The following is a 21,048-nucleotide window of genomic DNA, read 5'->3' on the forward strand; positions in this document are numbered from 1 at the left end:
GGGCTTTGAGTTCTCCCCCAAAGTACTAACTCCAGCTTTACCTCAAACTCTGATTGGTAAACAGCCAGGAAAGTGCTGAAAAATCCCACTGGCTTCTCTTAAAAATAAAATAAAAAAATGTTTGAACAAGCTCTCTGACAGAAAGAGTGCTGGGAATATAGGACCCCTCAGCCATTTCCCACCCATTGTCAAAAGTTAAATATGGGTTTAACATGATTGTGTAACGTGAGTAGCTTGGGAAACCACTTTTATTTTGGGTTATTTGTTTCTTTCTAACCATCGAGCAGTCTGAAAATGGCTTGGAGACAGTATACAGAAAATCTGTAACATGTTTTCTGTGTGGCAAAAGCCTACTTGGCAAGCCAAGGAAAAGTGACTCCTTTCCAAAAGGGAGGGAATGAAAAATTATTTTTGCTGGTTACGTTAATACCTCAGCCTATCACTGTGAGCTTAACCTGGAAAGCTAGGTGCATTGGGACTCCACAAGAGCATGGTTTGACCCGTTCGCTGCCATTTTAATTATAGTTTAGTGTGCATCCTATTTTGCCCCAAGAGTGAGGGTGAAGGCATCCCCTGCTTGTTCAGTGCTGCTATGCATCTTGGCTTTTATCTTCACATCATCCCAGAGAACAAGAAGCAGGGTATTTAGTATGCTGAAGTCCTTCTGAACTTGATAGGAAGCAAGTATATTTTCAAAGTCCGATGGGCATAACCAACAAAGCCTTAAGATAACAGGAAATGTCATCCTTAGCGCAACACAACTGCAAATCCAAGCCAACGTAACTGTCATGGTTCCCTCTCCCAGCCCATTGCGCCTTGGGAAGTCTAGTTATTTGAGGAGCCTAGAGATCTCTTAATCAAAGAGCTCTCCGCTCCACCAGAAAACGTTGGAGATGAGGACGATTCTTTTAAACAGGCACAGAACCCTTCAGTTTGTTAACAGATGCTGAGCATTGATAGGAGACCCTTCTAAGACCCCAATTCCCAGAGTGGTTATTTTCCCTGGGAACTCGGGGAATTGTAGGTTTGTGGAGAGTGTCAGGGTCTCCTAACAATGTTCAGCACCCTTAACAAACTACAGTTCTTGAAACATAAAGAGTGTGGATGAAGCCTTTCATATCTTCATCCAGCCTTGTGCAAATTAAGCTGGTATAAATACCTCACTCAGGCTGTGTTATGGGGAACTTGGAGGGCTCAGAAGAGGCCGACAAGATTTCCCAAGGGACGGCTTGATTGCTAATACCCACCTTACCTTGCACTGAGGTGGGGGGACCTGTGTTCTAAGATGTGCTCTCCGTTTAATGTGGGGCATTAATGCGGTCGTGCCTAGCAAGTATCCCCTGCAAATCTAATGTGCACCCGCTAGAATGTGCCCCAGCATCCTCGGCAATGTGATGGGGTTCGGTGTCAGGCATGCCAGGATTGCTTGGCAAACTCAGACCTGTTCAGGCACCCTAGCCTTTGCACAATGGTGGGAGAATATCCTTACTGGCCCCTTCCCCTCTGCCATATGCCCACCAGCTACCAGGGAGGGACCGATTGAGAAAGAATGAGCCTCCTCTTTCTAGAATTTGACATAAATGGAATTCATTGGCAAGCTGGTTTGGTTGTTCCTTACCTTTAAAGGCCTGCTGGAGAGGAGGAACGGGGCGGTGGAGAAACTTAACGGCTAATATGTTTTGGAAAATTGACTTTGTGCTCACACTTTGGTTCTCTTAGGACCAAATCTGGAATGTTTTTAAATGGAATCTGGTCCAAGGGCCAGATTACTTTATTCTTTTTTCATTTTTTTTTCATATGCCTTCTGAAGATTTCTCAAGGCATCCTGACTCTTAAGTCACCCAGAAGTACCGGCATATCCAAAAACGGTTGCTTAACTTGCTTTAGAATTAAACAACAAGGCTTTGGAAGCCAGACCCGTAGCCATGAAGAGGAATTAGACTCAGGCAGTCATAATGATCCCAGAGTCATTCATCTGACCTGGCTTTTTTCTTTTTGAAAGATGGGAACAAAACAAGGTCTTTCTTTTTTAAAAGATGTGTGCCAGATATGAATTTGGCTTTTCAAAAAGTTTTTGAAATTGAAGAGGCTCTGTCATAATTTTATTACTTGGAGGATACACAGGTGTTAATAGCTATGAAATTTACACATGCATATACTACCTCAAAGTTCACAGTAAGATACGAATTCTAGAAGAGTTTGTGTGTGTGTGTGTGTGTGTGTGTGTGAGAGAGAGAGAGAGAGAGAGAGAGAGAGAGAGAGAGAGAGAGAGAGAAAGAATTATCCACACTCTGAGGCTGTTTCCCTACATAAGCCTTGAAGAAGATGGAAAAAAAGAATCCTAGGATCGTCTGGCTACCACCATTTCCCCTTAAACTGGGACAGCTACCTCAAGGAAGAGTAGTAAAGATAACTTATGCAGTGGAATGGTGGCTTCTCTTAATTTTTGCCATAGCTGCACCGCAAACTCTTACCCTTCGCTTTAGTTCTGGTGCAGCGGGATCCAGTAAAACTGACTTAGTGGCACTGTCTGGCCAAAATACAGCAGGGGCCCAAAAGCTCACGAACATGTCACCTGTGAATTCTGCTCTCTCTCTCTCGAGAACTTTGTAAGTTCTGCAACAAGGAAACTCCTGTGGTGCAAGCCGAAACTCCAGTTTTCACGACCGAGATGGGTTATTCTGAAAATCGGCAACGTTAGCCATAGCTGCTCAGAGATTACCTTCCACTGAATCTCGTGGCAGCTGGCATTGCTTGTCATGGATTTGTGGGGCAGGGTATATAGAAACATAGGAAGCTGCCTTATACCAAGTAAGGCCAATGGTTCATCTAGGTCAGAATTATCTACAACACTGACAGGCAGCAGTTCTTCAGGGTTGTGGGCAGGCGTCTTACCTGGAGATGCCAGAGATTAAACCTTGGGCTTCTTGTATGCAAGACATAGGCTACATCCATCCTGGGACAGGCGCTTCGAGTTTTAAGGACCTGTGCCTTTGTTCTGTCCTTTCCTTGAGTCTCAAACTTGGGTCTCAAGCTGGTTTTGGACTACAACTCCCATCATCCCTAGCTAGCAGATCCGGTGGTCAGGGATGATGGGAATTGTAGTCCAAAAACAGCTGGTGACCCAAGCTTGGAAAACACTGCTCTCTAGATCATAATCAACCTCTCTTACTTCACAGTTGAATTGATTCATATGCCAGAAGCACATGCAGGCATGATCTCTTGTTGCTTTTCATTGAAAGGTTCTTAAGTCTGCTCAGTCTGTTATGTAGTTCAGTTACAACATCAGAGCGAATAAGCCAGTCGCTAGCAGATGACGTTTCCAAGCCATGTGCTATGATAATGTTAATAAACAGAGACACCCCACCCCAGCATCCTGTTTGAATAGGAGATTTTTTCTAATATCTTCGAGAAGCAGCAAGCTAGATCCTGCTGCACCAAACCTGGAGAAGAGAGGGAAGAAGCCATTACCCCTTTTTTATCTGTAGCTCCCCCCCCCCAGAAGAACTCTGAAACATGAAGACATTACAGGTCTTGACTTAAGTTCCTTGGGGAGACAGCTTGCAAATGCCTAGGGGGCAGTGTTGGTACATCCTGTTTTTCAGCCCAGGAACAACAACTGAAAATGCAAACAACAAATTTTAGTAAACAGGCTGGATAGCTTAGTCCAAGGCTGGAATTTTCTGTAATCAGGCCACATTGGATGAGAGGGATCATCTACCAGCAGCTGCATGGAAGGTCCGTTCAGATGAAAGAGTTTGACTTGCACACAGCCAGCTGAGAATTGACCCAGGAGTTCTTCTGTAGTTGTTCTATACTGAACAGAACTGGGGGGAGGCAAGACGTTGTTCGGCCATGTCTAGTGAAAGCAGGGAAGATTCAGATAAGGTGGATGTAGGCCATATTTTACTCATCAGTAGCTTAAATCACTGTGTGCATGTGGAGCCACAAGCTGACCATTCAACTGACATTTTAGCAAGCATCCGTAGTAAGAATGAATGCAAGTGGTGTCTCTTATACGGGAGAGTACAAAAACCAACAAAGCCCACAGCATTCAGCTTAAACATGTTGGAAGCTGATTGTAAGAATCTGCAAAGGGTGAGAATCACTTGCCTTCTAATAGGCAAAATACGATGGCACATCGCCATTTGTTCCGTTCACACCCTGGCTGAAATTTTGGCTACATAACCCTCTTGAAAATAATAATAATACAGTGTTAGTCTTCTCGCTCCTTTAAATCTGTATTTGAATCCTGCATCTTTGTCATCGGTTACAGAATCTTTTTACACGTTTGACTTTTTGAAAGCTAAATTATCTCCCTTGGTTTGCGGTTGGGTGTACAGGCAAAAGAGGGCAAGGATTGATTTGATACAAGTGGCATTCAAAACACGAAGTGCATCTAGCTGGAATGGCAGTGACGGTAAACTAAGTATTAGCTATGGGGAGAGTGTCAGAGAGAAGGTGGTAAGATTCCTGTCACTGGTCCCTGCCTACAATATATAGCATTCCCCCCGCCCCCCCCCCAAAGAAGGCATGTGCTTTTTGATGGAATGACTGGTTTACAAAATTTTCAGGGAAACTGGCATCTTTTGGGCATTTTGTTGCCTACATACAAGATAACAACCATTTGGCGCAGGTGTCTGATTAAAATTGTAAGCAACTATCAGATATCCTGAAGCGGTGGGGGGACAGGGAGGGACCCACTTATTCCTTCAAAATACCCTTATGCTGAATATAATAAGCTGGCCTAGCCTTATCTGCCTCCTAAGGGTGGTGCAATGGCCAAACAGAGCAGGTCATGGAACAATACCTTCTGCTTCTTTGATTCTGTAATCGCAAAGGGAATACAGAATTAATTTCCTGGCTGTGCCTATAGAAATGGAACCCTCTCGACCAGGATTTAGCTGTCCGGAAATCTAAACAGTTGCTCTGTTCTAGAGTGGCAGGATCAAAGAGTGCCTAATATGTAGGGTGGAGTATTTGAGGTTGTGTGTGCGTTTTTAGTTGGCGGTATGAGTACTGCGCTCACCCACTGAACACCCTTTTTAGATATAAGATCCTACTTGCACCTGTGGATGTCGTTAGCCAGATCAGGGTCTGCTGTCTGCTTCCAAAAAGCAGAAACTTGGATGGACCAGCTTGAGTCTAGCCCTAGCACCCCTGCTTTAAAACAGCGGTGCCTGAGTAATAAAAGAGTTCTGTAGGACACGAAAGCTCACTTCTAGCCTTTCAAATGCCTGCCCTGGTTCAGCATTTCTCCAGCAAATAGGAATCCTAAGTCATGGCTTCCTTAAATCTGACACTCTTCCCTTTTAATCAGGGTGATTCCGTGCACTGCGTGTTCATGGCGGAAGAGGGAAAAGACCCCCCCCAGCACCAGCCCGTGCCTTGGCTTGGTTCAGGTTGGGTGCCACCCCCCCACCTCCCCAAGCCTCTCAGCCAGCGTTATCAAGCAGCACCCCGAAGTGCCTGTTTGAGCTGCATGTCATTGCCAGCCTAAAGGGCATGACGACCATATATACATATAATATGAATGAATATAACCAATTCATGTTTGTTTATCTACCTCTTAGCACCAATAGATTAAAAAAAATAAAAATAAAAGTAAATAGGGTAGTGGATAATACAACATGCTGTGTAGTGTAGGGAGAAAAATACTTCTGTTTTTTTTCCAAAGAAATAATTGTTCTGCTTAATAAATAAATAAATGAACTAGAAATGACGGGCGCTCTCTGCATTTTAAAGCAGACTTGGGGGGATTTGTAGAGGGCTGTGGAATGATGGGCTAGAGGCAAGGTGTGTCTGCAGGTAAAAGATGCTTGGTGCGGCCGACGTGTTTCCGCAACGGGCGCATCACAGAGCAAGCTGCAGTCTTGATTCCTGCTATGGAATCACTGGGACAAGTCGCTGGCCCCGATCCAAAGAACAACGGGGGCAGGGTCTGGGGCGTGTTTAAACTGTGTGTGTATGCACGCCCAGGAACATCAGGAGTGAGCAGAGTAGGCGCATACAGGAAACCACCAAGTCTGTGGCTTCTACAGGTTAGATTGCGTTTATTGCTGGGACAGAGAATCTCGGCTGCTCGAGCATCCATCTGTAAAATGGTGGCAAAATAATCCCTTGCCGCTTTGCTGTGAGGGAGGGTAAAGGCAACGGAGACTGGGAAGCAGTTTCTCTATTGAGGAACTAATTCACAGCAACAAGCTATTTTGACAACAATGCTCTCTGGGCAGCTGCTGGTGTTCCACCAAGGCTGCATTGCCCAACTCCCCTCTACAAGTCGATTAACCCTGGTTTTTAAAGTGTGTGTTAGTTTGTAAGAGCCCCGCAACCTCAACTGTTTCGTCCCCCCTTTTATGACTTTGTTTTAAATGCACCACCTGATTACTCGTTTCTCCTCTTTCCTAACAAAACCCCATCGTAAGTCCCCACTCCCAATTTCTTTCCACGGTCTTGGCGTAAGCGCCGACAAGAGTTGAGACAGCTATCCAGCAGTGATTGATTGAATTGTGCCTTAGATCCACAAGTGCATAGTCTTTTGCAAATCTTTTCCTCGTTTGAGGGTACTGAACACACACACACCACCAACAACCACCTCACTAGATCTGTGTCAACGGTTAATTGAAATAACTTGAACTGGGGTGGGGGGGGGTAGGAAGGACTCGTAAGGATTGTTTTGTTGGATGAGAGTCCATAAGTCCAGCTTTAGGCTAGCAGTCTTGATTCCAACAGTAACAACTTAGATGGCTCTGGGAAGATCAGAGCGAGAAATGACAGTCATTTTCTAGCCACCTCTTGTTTTGCCACCAGCATCAGAAATACTGCCTCTGAACATGGAAGGGTTAGTTTAGTTAACCTGGTGAATGTCTCTAATCTTTCTCTGAAGCCATCTCAGGTGTGAAAAAAAACAACAGCAAGAAGTTTACATCTTTCAGTTACTTTGTTGGAGACCTTGTATTAAAGCTATTTTGCTACTTGGGTGTAGGTCCCAATTCCTTCAGAGCAATCGGTTGTTAAAACGATTTTATGACAAGTCACATGTATATGCAACAAGGTTATGTGAATTGGGGGGGGGATCTGTTTGCCGTACAATATTATAAGGACATGTGAAAAAAACAACAACAGCGTCCACCGTTTTCTCTTTTTTATTCTAAGCCATTGAAATCATCACAAATTCAGACTAAATCTGAAAGGCTGTGCTCTTAACAATTGTTTTCCTCCCTTTTGGTCAACTGTATTAAAAAAAAAAGTTGTTTTGTTTTTTTAATCTTTTCTCTCTTTCAATTCCCCTTTCTGTTCTTAGACTCCTTGTCTATTGCATGAGGCAGGTTAGTTGGCTCACGTCCAAAGTTGCGACTACAGATGGACTGCGAGCTCCATTTTTACTTCCAGCTTGGTTATTGCCACAAACTGCTTTACTCCACTGTTTCATTTTTTTTAATAAAACGGGGAAAAAATCATATTTTAATTTGTGCCCTGATTTAATATTCAAATCATTATTAGTGGTGCTTTTCATGTGCTTTCATCCTTACAACATCCCTGTAAGGTAGGGTGGGGGAACTTTTCCAGACCAAGGGCATCTTTGAACATACATTCCTGAGTTTGATGGGGAACCGCAACCGACAAACCATGGCTGCATGCAAAATGCCTAGCCCAATTGAGCAGCTACAACCATACGTGATTAGAGCCAGTAAATCGCTTTGGGAATAGGGAGTAAAGTTCTGACTTCAGTATTCCTCTTCCCCTGCAAAAAAAAGTTGACCAGGGTATTATCACTGACCACCTCTGACTACAGTTCCATTGGCTGATCTTCTCAACTATGGTTCAGTTGAGACTGTTCCAATCACCCCATAAAAGTATGCCTCTCTTTTTTTTGTAGGGTTAGAACATTTCAGACAAAGCATCCCAAAGACCATTCTTGGGAGCATGTCTGCAAACAGAAGATTGTTCGGGACCAGCATCCCTCGCTCCAGGCCTGCTGCAGCTGGCTAGCCACCGCCCTCCCAATCGCCTTGCACAGGAAGGGAATAATACGAGACCGCTCAGTAATATTTCTAAAGGCTCTGGAGTCAGGAGGGTGTCTCCAAGTGTGGCCTTCTCACCACCCCTTTCAAGGCAGTGAGCAAAACTCCTGTAATGAGGCATTAACCACTCCCTGCACCCACTGAGTCAATCCCTTCCTACTAGATTTTATCACCCATGATGGGCTGAGTTCAAGAGGGAATGCACTCAGCCTCATGGCCACAGGTGTCCTGTCCATGCCATCATCCCTTGGAATTGGTCCCCAACAGTGCTGCTCGTGGGATCTCCCAACAGACCGGGACTAACTGGCATGAGTGAGTTTTTTGCCCTCAAAAGTGCCTTGCAGATTTTTCACAGCAGGCTACTGAGTGGTCCATTGCAAATGAAGAGGTACCAACCAATTTAACAGTTGCTAGACAGCTCTGTTGAGCAATTCACCCAGGAAGCAACAGGGGGCTGAGATACATATACGCTCTTTGCCACAGGCACATGAAAGGTGAGGCTGTGTACTTGCACCTCTATGTGGTGGGATTCAAGCCACAACTTGTACCACCTGCACTCCAGTTGTTGTCCAGCTTGCTTCATTGCCCAGAGGGCCTCAGAAAACCACAAATTCCTGAATTACTTGTGGTCAGACAGGGAGCTTCGGCGTGATTGTGCCAATGGCCTTCTCTCCATCTCAGTATTCCACTGAAACGAGGGCCTTGACGGGAGCACCAGTCATACTGCCTGGAAAATTCCCCCAAAGCATTCAGGAATACCTCTGACTCCATCTGTCTCCAACTTAACTGGTCCTCCAGCCCTGGGGGGTGGGGGCAAATCACAGCCAGGCCAATCCACAACAGAAAGCGATCTGCCCATGTGAAAATAGGGTGATGGCTGCCCACTCACCAGATCCTTGCCAGTCCCCTATGTGGCAAAAACAGACCCAGGGTATATAACCTGCAGCATATGTCAGGTGCATGTTGTACTGAAACAGCTCCATGGTTGTCATGGAAAGCCATGAAGTCCAAAACCAACACCAAACCAGAGATTGGCCTTGAGAGCGAGGTGGTTGGGCAGCAGGATCGTGCAGATAAGATCCCTGTTGTGCCAGACACCAAATACAAACTTTCACATTGAGTTCCCTGAGGGACTGTTCCTCGTGTTGGGAATGACAGGACTTCTGGATGACAGCTGTGTGCTGCCTTGTCCCTCTGACCTTGACTGATACTGCACAAAATACCCAGGTGGACAAAGCTGGGTAGGGTCAGCCGCCGCTAACTGCTTGCCCTCCTGGTTCTCTGTAACACGCACCAGGTAGACCATTCTCAGCCATGATCAGAGCATGGCTGAGAGTTCTTTTGTGGACTCACCTGGTGTTAGCCAATAGTGTCACCAGGTCAGCATAGGTACTAAAGTCTACTGAACAGCTGAACAGGGACAAGCAACATCAAGAGTCTGGCTTCCAACTCTCCTGTGACGATGTCGCCTACTGCCCTTTCCATAGCTCTCTTCCCCAAGACCACTGGATCTTCCCTACCTGTTCCCTCTGACCCAGACTTTTGTCTTTTGTTTGCCGTGTTTGGTTTTCTCCACTCCAACGCAACTGCTCAACTCCACCAAAGGAGAACTGAAGCTCTTCCCACCCTCCCCAGTTAGGAGTTACGGGAGGGACAAAATAATAGTATCCTACTCTGTGGGAGGATACTGTGCCCCCGAGTGCAAGTGAACAACTGCCCCGTTAAAAGTGCAAAAGGGTCTAACCACCTCAAAGTTCACTCCAAACTAGCTCCTTAGCCCTCCTTAGCCAATAACCTTTCCACTTGCACCAGGGGCTTGACTCTCAAAACCCATATGCAGCCCCAAACTCCACTCTACCTATCATTAAGGCTGTCTACCACAAAAATGTATCACGGGTTCTTGTTCCTGCCCCTTGTCTCCCCAAAGGAGTGGTTCCCTTTGGTGTCTCCCCTTCAAGGTTGTCCCCACTGGAGTCGGCCCATAGCTGACTCCCTTTTTAATCTCTTTCAACCCAGTTAGCTGATAATTATGCTCTTAAGAGGACCAGGGGCTTGCATTCACTCCCTTCAACACGGCCTCCTTCTGTTGCCTAAAAAACATTTAAAAAGCAACCTAAAATAAAAAACAGAGTGGAAAGGAAAAATGGGTCAGCATTCACAGGTTTGCTTCATGGTTTGAGCTGGCTTTAAAAACAGCCAGGGTTAAAGTCCGTAGAGGAATTGAATTCCACTTTAGCACAGCATACAACTTCCATATACTGCCTTTAACACAGAGCAGATAACAAAAATGGCCGCCATTTCACCACACAGGCATTTCAGTGGAAGAAGAGTGTGTTTGTGGAGATCCATGGCACTTTAAATACACATTTCACAGTAGGGTCCTGTTGCGAGAAACCCCCCAACAGGGAAGTCCCACGAAAGATGATATTAAGCAAGAGCTCTGGTTTTCAATCAGTGGGTTTTGGCCGCTTTTGTGGCTCCAGTCAGTTGCTTGTTCCAAGATAATCGAGAGTCCCTTCAGGTGAGCCCATTGCCACTTGAAAGATGCCCTCTAGGAGATTAGGGAGCAGTAGAGTTGAAAGACTGCAGTCAAGCCTTTGTGTAGCATTTCATCCTGTTCTTAAAGTAATGTAAAGCCAGTTTGAACCGGACCTGCTCCTGAGTATTGGCCCGGAATCTGCCGTAAGTCTTCTCAACGTCAGCCTCTTGTGTGTTTTTCGCACTGCCGTGTGGCTGGTGACCGACAACAACATGACTGCAGGAGCCGACTCGCAAAGTCCCCAGTCCGTCCATAAAATATTCTGAAGGGAAGATTGGGGGCAAGAGAAGTCAGTCGACTAGGGTTAGGGAACCTCTGGGCCTCCAGCTCTTGCTGGACTACAACTCCCATCATCCCTGACCATCGGCCATGCTGGCTTCGGCTGACATGAGTTGGAGTCCAGCAACACCGGGGAGGAGGGCAGTCACAGGCTCCCCATCCCTGCAGTAAGTAAATCACTTAGACGACATACTTTTGAATAAGAGACCTCCGTTCATACTTGTTCTCTGCATGTAGGAAGCAGATGGAGCAGGGCCACAACTCCTGGCCAACCAACACATTAAACGCAGATGTCTCAAACATGAACTCTACAGCTGAGCAGCTGCCCTCACCTCCATGCAATCTGCTCCCCTGATCACACAGAGGTCTTGGCCATGTGGCTACTACCATTCCCACAGACATCTGGTTTGCTCCTGTGTGAACTTGATTCTGGATTATCATTAGGTGGGCCTTTGGCCTTAGGCTTTTCTTAGGTTCTTATGATGGCCATGCCAGGAGCAGAGGGCATTGTGCAGGCTACCCCCTTTCAGATGCCTGTGTATTAGGGAGTGTGGGTGACCACTGGGATAAGATAACTTGGCAAGCCAGCCTGCTCAAAGGCTTTCAAAGCAGAGGCTCAACAGTAATCTCTTGGGGATGTTTTCATTCTGGGCTTGATGGCCTACACTCCCCCCTCCAACTCTATGATTCTATGAAAAGGAAGACGGGAAACTCAATTTGCAACGCTCATTCTGACATCCCCGAAAATTAGCTTCTGAAAAAGCTTTCAAACAGGTGTGGGGCTTCTAGCTTGGGCGCAAGTCTCATTTTTGGCCCATGGGGCCTTTCCTCTCCAAACCATGCCCACCTGCTGCTACACCACGGGGGACCAGTGACATAGCATGGGTTGCCAGTGCCCGGGGGTGTGTGGGAGGTAGGGAAACGGATGGAGTACCCATGCACATCCAACTGCCTAAAGGCACCCACGTCACCCAGGAGATTGCAGCTACAGAGATGAGAAAAGAAGAATTGATCCTTTGGAGAGGTCACTTCCTGATTCGCATGGAGAAGCTACTTTTAAAGTCCAGCAATAGAAGCGAGCAACTGTATTGAGGCAGCACCGGGTTGAAATTTTGTACCCAGGGCAACTGCTCCTCTGCCCCCCCCAAACTATGCCACTGTAAGGTGACGTCAGGTAGAGACCTACTCACTTTCTGCTGGTAAAAGGTAAAGAACCCCTGGACAGTTAAGTCCAGTCAAAGGGGACTATGGGGTTGTGGCGCTCATCTCACTTCAGGCTGAAGGAGCCGGCGTTTGTCCACAGACAGCTTTCTGAGTCGTGTGGCCAGCATGACTAAACTGCTTCTGGCACAACGGGACAATGTGATGGAAACCAGAGTGCACGGAAACGCCATTTACCTTCCCACCACAGCGGTACCTATTTATCTACTTGCACTGGTGTGCTTTCAAACTGCTAGGTTGGCAGGAGCTGGGACAGAGCAATGGGAGCTCACCCCGTCGCGGGCGGAGATTCAAACTGCTGACCTTCTGATTGGCAAGCCCAAGAGGCTTGGTGCTTTAGACCACAGTGCCACCAGGGACAATGTTAAAACTATATATAATCTGGAGGTTTATGGAGTGGGTGGGGCATGTGGCCTTACCTGAGTGAGCCACCCTTTGCAGCTTAGGGTCAAACCCAACACGCCTGCTCTCCTCAGTACGAGCGAGGAAGAAGTTGACTACGCCGCTGGTGACCACACAATTGGGAAAGCCTTTCAAGCGGTGGTAAGAGCCATATCGGATGTGCAGGCAACTGCTGTCCTCTCCTTCCTCATAGATGATCTTAAACTTGAAGTTATTGCCAGGAAGGCTGCCTCCAACCTATAAACCACACAGGCTCCTATCAGCACTTAACAGACTTCACCATGGTACTGCTGCCATTGAAACGCTGAGTCCCCAACAGCAGGGTTGGGGAAGCTGTAGATATCGTTGGACTCCAACTCCCCTATCCCTGACCACTGGCCATGCTGGCTGGAGGTGGAGTCTAGCAATACAGTGGTACCTCGGGTTAAGTACTTAATTCGTTCCGGAGGTCCGTTCTTAACCTGAAACTGTTCTTAACCTGAAGCACTTTAGGTAATGGGGCCTCCTGCTGCTGCCGCACCACCGGAGCATGATTTCTGTTCTCATCCTGAAGCAAAGTTCTTAACCTGAAGCACTATTTCTGGGTTAGCGGAGTCTGTAACCTGAAGCGTATGTAACCTGAAGCGTATGTAACCCGAGGTACCACTGTATTTGGAGGTCCAACACTTCCCCATCCCTGGACTAAAAGATGCACCCAACTAATTGGACAGCTGGTTACATATTAAAACTGGCAATTCTTTCTAGAAGAAGAATCTGGACAGACTACAGATGGAAGGATATTCTCACATGGAGTCTTCAAAGATGATGCTTGCATATGACACGTGGGTGCAACCTCCGAAAACGAAATATGCTTCTGAACGGCCATTTTCTTAACCACGTGCAAATTTATACAGATTTTGCTGAGCAATTAAATGCATGCAGTTAATTGGCCTGCAGTCTTACACATTCTTACCAGACCTACTGAGCACAGTGGGACTTGCTTCTGAGTAAACATGCACAGGATTGTGGTGTAAGATTTCTTCAACTAGGCTACAGCTGCAACCTAAAAGCACAGCCTCCTTAGGTGCAACTGAATCTGTTAGAGCAGTGTTTCCCAAACGTGGGTCTCGAGCTGTTTTTCGCACTACAATTCCCATCTTCCCGACCACTGGTCTTGCTAGCTAGGGATGATGGGAGTTGTAGTCCAAAAACAGCTCGAGACCCAAGTTTGGGAAACACTGTGTTAAATGGATTCAGAAAGGGACCCAAAAGTTGTTAGGAGCAACCGTTGACCTCTCAGACCCATTCCAGTTGTGTGGCTTGTTCTAGGAATGCACACAAAAAATCCACACTGGCCAGAATTGGGTTGGGAGGCTAGTGGACAGCATGGCAAAAAAAAAAAAAAAAATACATACCACATCCAAGTTGCTGTTCTCCAACACATCCACTAGTTTCTCGATCTTGGTGTTTGCGGTGAACACGAAATCATCATCCACCCAGAGGTAGTATTTGGTCGTGACCTGAGAGATGGCCAGGTTCCTTCCTGCAAACCAGCCCTGAGGAAGTGAATTGGGAAGGAGTATCAGGCTATGTCAGTGGTGTGTTTTTGTTAGGGGGCTCTTTCCACAGCAGAATATCTGCTTCCACCCCCTGCATAAAATTCAGCCTGTCAGTTGGATGCTACACCTGATGTTTCCATGTAAGGCTTTAGGACATCCTTTCTTGGTGGCCTTCCCGAATATAACGGAAAAGTTAATAATAGATACAATAAACTGGAAGAAAAGGGATAAGTTGAATAAAAAGGGATGGACAATGGAAACCAGAAAAGGGCAGGGAGGAGTCAAGGGATTCTGAGAATCCTAAATGTAAAGGTAATTGATACATTTAAATTGAAATTTGTTATGTAAAATTTAATAAAAAATATTTTTATGTTTATTTTTAAAAGGGAATGAGACAGACTGGGGAATTGGGAATGCCAAAATCCAGGGAGAAAGGCAGGTGATAAATTTGAATGCATCCCTCCTTACACACACACAGCACACACAAACCCAGGTATCTGTCAGAGGAAAACAGTTCTGCTTGCTTGGAGTGAGGCACAGAAACAAAGACAATAAGCAGCGTGAGCCATTTTGATGGGGATCACAGGCAGGTCATCCAACCCCCCAAGTATGTCTGAAACACTAAGCTTAGAACTAGACATATCCCCCCTAGATCCTAAATGAACACGTTCACATTGCACTATGCCACCGATGTTGGAAGGCTTCAGAGCAGGGTTTCCGAAACTCCAGCTGTTCTGGACTACAGTTCCCACCATCCCTGGCCACTGGGTCCTTCTAGCTAGAGACCAGAGGGACATCACCCAGCTGTGAGTCGTGAAGGCCGCTCCTTGCAAGGCCCTTTCCACCTGGCCTAGCAGGCGGGGCCCAGACTCACCAGCTCTACTAAAGAGGCACCTGGTGAAAATGGAGGGACATCGCTATGCCTGACAACAAACCCTAACTATTGGATTCTTTTGCCCCATCTTTTTGTGCCTGCCAAACAGCCGTGTCCTGCTTATAACATTTTATCCTCTTGTTAATTATGCTGTTTTAAATGTGCTTTTTATATTTGACTTCACTTAGCAATGGTGTTTTTTTTTAAAAAATGTTTTAAGGTTTTATTTGGTTCACTTTTGTTTATGCTAAATACGTTTTCTGTAGTTGACCTCTCCTTTGTAATGTTTTATTTTGAAATCTTTAAGATAATATTTTAGTTTTCTGTTAATTATGTTGCTTTGACTGTATACTCTATATATTTGACTTTCTTCAGATGGGTTTATTGATGTTTTAATATTCTGATATTTTTCTTAAAAATATAAAGCGGTATAGAAATGAAATAAATAGTAAATAATAATGATGGGAATTGTAGTCCAAAAAACCCTTCCAAAGCAGCTTACAATTAACATCCAAATATTTCAATAAACGGTATTTTTTTTTTAAAAAAGCAATATAAAAATGTCAGTTTTCACAATTCTACTCACAGGCCAAGAGTTGGTGGCAGATGGCCCTAGAGATAGGTGGGTGGTAAAAGTGTGGACAGTTCAGCTCGAATAAGCTCAGGGTCTCTCTCTTTTTTACTAAACACATACACTCTTCTCCTACTCCATCTCACAGGGCAGTTAGTGGCAAATGACCCTGTCTGGGGAGGGAAGCAAAGAAAGGCATTCTCCCCCAGCCCTGCAAGATCCTCTTTTCCATATTGCCTCTCTTCTCGTAAGTGCTCTCAACTATTTTAGTTGGGACACAGAGGACACCAAAACACTGTTCAGATAATGAGAAGCCCTGGACTCTGGGTGTTGGAACAAAAAGGGGCATTGAGAAAAAGAGAGGGCAGGAGTCGAGGGCAAGGATGTGGAGAGTTTCACAAGCCCTTAAAGACATCAACATCATACACTTTAAAGTGGTATAAGAGCGCTTTAAATGTCATAGCGTCCCCAAAATATCCTGGAAACTGTAGGTTGTAAAAGTTGCTGGGAGTTATTAGGAAACCCCCTAGTTCCCCTCACAGAGCTCCAGCTCCCAGAATTCCCTGTGAAGGAGGATGGATTGACCAACCAGTATAGCTCTGTAAGAGTATTAGGAGTCTCCTGATGTCAGGCTTTGGAAAAACGACTCCCCGCCCCCTCCACCTTTGGCCCACCTTTGTCAGCAGAACAAAGCAATTAAAGTCCCTTATCAGTTTAAGGGACGCGGGTGGCGCTGTGGGTAAAAGCCTCAGTGCCTAGGAATTGCCGATCGAAAGGTCGGCGGTTCGAATCCCCGCGGCGGGGTGCGCTCCCGTTGCTCGATCCCAGCTCCTGCCAACCTAGCAGTTCGAAAGCACCCCCGGGTGCAAGTAGATAAATAGGGTGCAAGTAGATAAATAGGGAACTGGTGGGAAGGTAAACTGGCTTACTGGTGGGAAGGTAAACGGCGTTTCTGTGTGCTGCGCTGGCTCGCCAGATGCAGCTTTGTCACGCTGGCCACGTGACCCGGAAGTGTCTCCGGACAGCGCTGACCCCCGGCCTCTTAAGTGAGATGGGCGCACAACCCTAGAGTCGGACACGACTGGCCCGTACGGGCAGGGGTACCTTTACCTTTACCTATCAGTTTAAGAGCATTTAATGATCACAGCAAAAGGACACAGCAGCCATTCTCTGAGTGAAGGTGCTTCCAATTAAGTTGTCCTCCCCCCCCCAAGTCATCGTCACTTCCCCTTCTGGCAACCTGATCTTGCAACCACTGAGCCTTCTGTGTAGCAACTTTATCAGCTCGCCTTGCCTGTGGAGAGATAGGCTGGACACTCCCAAACAAAGAGGAGTCGGTTATCTCTCTCTCTCTCTCTCCCTGCTCTGCTGCTTCTAGCTGTTCCCCACTCAGCTCTGCCCAGCTGTTGCTTTCCGAACTATGTCCCTCTGCAAACCGATTCTCTAGATCTATACTGCTCCACTGTTCCTGAGCAGCTTCAGGATCCTGGTCAGGAGCAGGGAGAGGGGGAGGTTCCCACTATTCCTCATCAGTGCTGTAATCCTCAGTCTGGTCTCTGGCACGTGACAACGCTCAGCACCCATCACAAACTTCACCTCCTAGATTCTTCGGGGAAAGCTGTAACTGTAAAAATGATACGATAGTACTTTAAATTTAGAGCGCAAACTATCAAATTAAGAGAGAATCGTCTCTCTTAATAGCTAGGAACTAGGCACAAAGTCTGGAAGTTCAGCATACACCTGGGGTAGGAAACTCCAATGTTATAGTGCTTATTAGAATCACAGAATTGTAGAGCTATAAGAGAGCCCCAAGGGTCATTGAGCCCAACCCCCTGCGATGGAGGACTCTTTCGCCCAATGCGGACTCAAACCCACAACCCTGAAATTATGAGCCTCGTGCTCTAGTGCAGACATAGGCAAACTCGGCTCTCCAGATGTTTTGAGACTACAGTTCCAATCATCCCTGACCACTGGTCCTGTTGGCTAGAGATGATGGGAGTTGTAGTCCCAAAACATCTGGAGGGCCGAGTTTGCCTAGTTTGCCTATGCCTGCTCTAGTGCCTGAGCTATCTGGCTTGGTTGTTGGGACTGCAGCTCCCATCAGCCCCAGCCAGCATGGCCAATGGTCAGGAATGATGGGAGTTGTAGTTGTAGCAACATCTGGAGGGCCACCAGGTTCCCCATCCCTAGCATACATCATGGCCCATCGAACTTCTCCATGTCACCCTGCCACACTGCTGTCAGAAGGGCCCGGGATTGGCTCACTTGACCAGGAGCTGGGAAATCCCTCTCAGCAGTGGAAGAAGCCACATCTGCACGTGTTGGTAGGTACCTTTCCAAAGGGCATAATGTACTGCTCAACGTTGGCTTGTTGAATCATCTCAGGGTGTTCATTGTCGTCTGCCACAATGACCTTCATATTCGGATAATACTGCCGTATGCTCTCAAGGAGGACCCTCAGCTTGTGGTAGCGCAAGAAAGTCTTGGTTGTGATGGTCACCATATTGCTGATGTTGTAATCTGAGGGACAAAGAAAGGGAAGGAAGAGTGAGCCAACACACTCAACAATCCACGTGGGTTGGTTTCCCACGGCTGTACTCTAGGAGTCTTGTATTCAGCCTCTCATTGAAGTAGAAACATTTCCTACCACAACCCAGAGTAGGCCTCTTTCTTGAAGGTTCTGTTCCTGAGCCACTGTTTTCACTCTGGGTACCTGCTTAGGTCACCTTTTGCAGAGCTGAAGTAACTTCTCTTCTCTACCACAGATGTAGCCCATGTGGTGCCCTCCATCAGCCCAGACCCCCCACGTGTTCCTATTTTCCAGGGCCAGTCTCAATTTACAGGAAGCTGTCCTGGTTTCTGATTTGATCCGATCCTGGAATGCCTTGCTTTCCCTTTGGACGCCCCTGTTTTCACCACAGAAACGTTGGAGGGCATGGAGTTATGCAACCCCCAAGCGAAGGAGATGAGTAACTACACAACATTTAGAAGACATCTGAAGGCAGCCCTGTATAGAGAAGTTTTTAAATGTTTAATGTTTTATCAAGTTTTTATGTATGTTGGGAGCCACTCATAATAATAATTACTCTTATGGAATAGGACATCCCTATTCTCATCGGAGAAATGTTGGAGGGCATGTCAGCTCCAACTAGTGAAGTTAATGGTCAGTGATGATGAGAGCTATAGTCCCAACATTTGCAAGGCACCACATTGACTACTCCTGCCCCACCATAAAATGAGAGCCAGCGTGGTGTAGTGGTCAAGAGCAGCGGACTCATAATTGTTGGGAGGCAGAAGCTGAGAGTCAGAGCTGTGTTTTTTACTTAATAAAGTTTGAAAATAATAAAACAAACAAGTTGACAGTCATTGTACACCAAGAAGGAAGAGGAAGGCCTGGAGTGCTTGTGATGGGCTGAAAACTTGCTTTAAAGGAATAAGTTGTTAACTGTACTGTAGAAGTGTAACAGCTTACTCCTTTGAAACAAGTCTGAAGCAAGTAGTAGTAGTAGTAGTAGTAGTAGTAATAATAATAATAATAATAATAATAATAATAATAATAATATATATTATTTATATCCTGCCCATTTGGCTGGGTTTCCCCAGCCACTCTGGGGGGCTCCCAACAGAATATTAAAAACATGATAAAACTTCAAACATTAAAAACTTCCCTAAACAGGGCTGCCTTCAGATGTCTTCTAAAAGTCAGATAGTTGTTTATTTCCTTGACATCTGACGGGAGGGCATTCCACAGGGCAGGTGCCACTACTGAGAAGGCCCTCTGCCTGGTTTCCTGTAACCTCACTTCTCACAGTGAGGGAACAGCCAGAAGGCCCTCAGAGCTGGACCTCAGTGTCTGGGCTGAACGATGGGGTGGAGACGCTCCTTCAGGTATAGTGGGCCAACACCATTTAGGGAAGGCATCTCCAACCTTCGCCCCTCCAGATGTTTTGGACTACAATTCCCATCATCCCTGACCACTGGTCCTGTTAGCAAGGGATCATGGGAGTTGTAGGCAAAAATATCTGGGGGGCCACAGGTTGGGGATGCTTGATTTAGGGCTTTAAGGGTCAGCACCAACACTTTGAATTATTTTGAATTTTATTATTTTATTATATTTTATTTATACCCCACCCTCCCTGTCCAAGACCAGGCTCAGGGCGGCTAACATCAAGTATGAAAACAATTGATTAAAATACAACTTAAAAACAGGATTACAATGCAACTTAAAATGCAGCCTCATTTCAGTGGAAGCCCACTGTGCTCGGAATTGTGCTCAGAAACGTACTGGGAGCCAATGTAGATCTTTCATGACCGGTGTTATGTGGTCTCGGTGGCCGCTCCCAGTCACCAGTCTAGCTGCAGCATATCTTTATGCTGCACATCTATTTTGTTTTTCTGCCAGAACCCCAAGATCCATCTACAAAGGACATATATTTAGCATTAAGGAATTCTGAGCCCAGGAATTTGTTTTGAGTACCAGAACTGAGCTCACAGTCCTTCCACAGAGAAATCCATTACAGGTTGCAACCACCAATGCCTACCGTCATTTCAGCGGTATGATTTGAGGCGGCAGGTGGAAGCATTATTTTGTTGTTGCTGTTCTTCAGGATTAGGTGTCAGAAACCTTTGCTGTTTGGCTTAAAGTCATCCATCTACCCATCTCTGCTTAAGAGAGCCAATAAAGGTGTTACATCATCATGGTTTTGCTATTTGAACGGGCATCAGAACTCACCTGGTCCTGGGTCAAACAGCTTAGGAAGGCCCGGCTGTCGGATGGTCACAGGAAACCTTACCTGATGAGTCCCCATGGTAAATGTCACTGGAAAGTAATGGATAGGTCAGTCAACAGTTGTCCGTTTCTTGGTTCCCATAGTTCAGATGGCACTTGGGACCATAAACCCCCCCCTTATAGGAATATGCAAGCCATACTCCACCCTTCTGCTTTAAGTGTCTCTTAGCAGACCATGCCCATGTCTTTTAAAAGATCAGTCTGGATAGCTCAGTTGGCTAAAGCATGGTGCTGATAATGCCAAGGTTGCAGGTTCGATCCTCGTAGGGGAGAGCTGCATATTCCTGCATTGCAGGAGGTTGGACTAGATGATCCTCAGGGTCCCTCGCTTCCAACTTTACAGTTCTATAATTCTGTGATTCTAAGGTACAAAACCAGCATGTGAGTAGTGAACGCGGGAGGAGTCTGCCTTCTGAAAAAGAAACACTGGCTGTTTATTTTGACCCTTGATGATGGGGTAAGTGAGCGGTATATTGGGGAGTAGAACGGTCTAATTGGGCCAAAAACAATGGAGTAATTCCTTTAGGGCAGGGTTGGGGAACCTGGCCAGCATGTGGCCAGCATGACTAAGCCGCTTCTGGCAAACCAGAGCAGCACACGGAAACGCCATTTACCTTCCTGCCGGAGCGGTGCCTATTTATCTACTTGCGCTTTGAGGTGCTTTCAAACTGCTAGGTGGGCAGGAGCAGGGCCTGAGCAATGGGAGCTCACCCTGTCGCAGGGATTCAAACTGCCAACCTTCTGATCGGCAAGTCCTAGGCTCTGTAGTTTAAGCCACAGCGCCACCCACATCCATCTTGCACATAAAGTG

At 46.3% G+C, this 21,048-nt stretch overlaps 1 protein-coding gene across 2 annotated transcripts in view; it reads right to left on the reverse strand.

Annotated features, from left to right (window-relative positions):
- Positions 1-7,070: 7,070 nt before the first annotated feature.
- Positions 7,071-21,048, reverse strand: part of B4GALNT2 (beta-1,4-N-acetyl-galactosaminyltransferase 2 (SID blood group)) — a 36,500-nt gene continuing 22,522 nt past the window's right edge. For both annotated transcript variants that reach the window (XM_083583162.1, XM_083583161.1), the window contains exons 7-11: positions 20,181-20,267; positions 17,781-17,968; positions 13,860-14,000; positions 12,483-12,702; positions 7,071-10,825 (exon numbers count right to left, since the gene is read on the reverse strand). In XM_083583162.1, coding sequence (XP_083439288.1) covers positions 10,614-10,825; positions 12,483-12,702; positions 13,860-14,000; positions 17,781-17,968; positions 20,181-20,267 — 848 coding nt within the window. In that variant the 3' untranslated portion in view covers positions 7,071-10,613. The remainder of the gene's footprint in view (positions 10,826-12,482; positions 12,703-13,859; positions 14,001-17,780; positions 17,969-20,180; positions 20,268-21,048) is intronic.

This window comes from Podarcis filfolensis (genome assembly GCF_964270895.1).
Source record: "Podarcis filfolensis genome assembly, chromosome: 13".
Classification (NCBI taxonomy): domain Eukaryota; kingdom Metazoa; phylum Chordata; class Lepidosauria; order Squamata; family Lacertidae; genus Podarcis; species Podarcis filfolensis.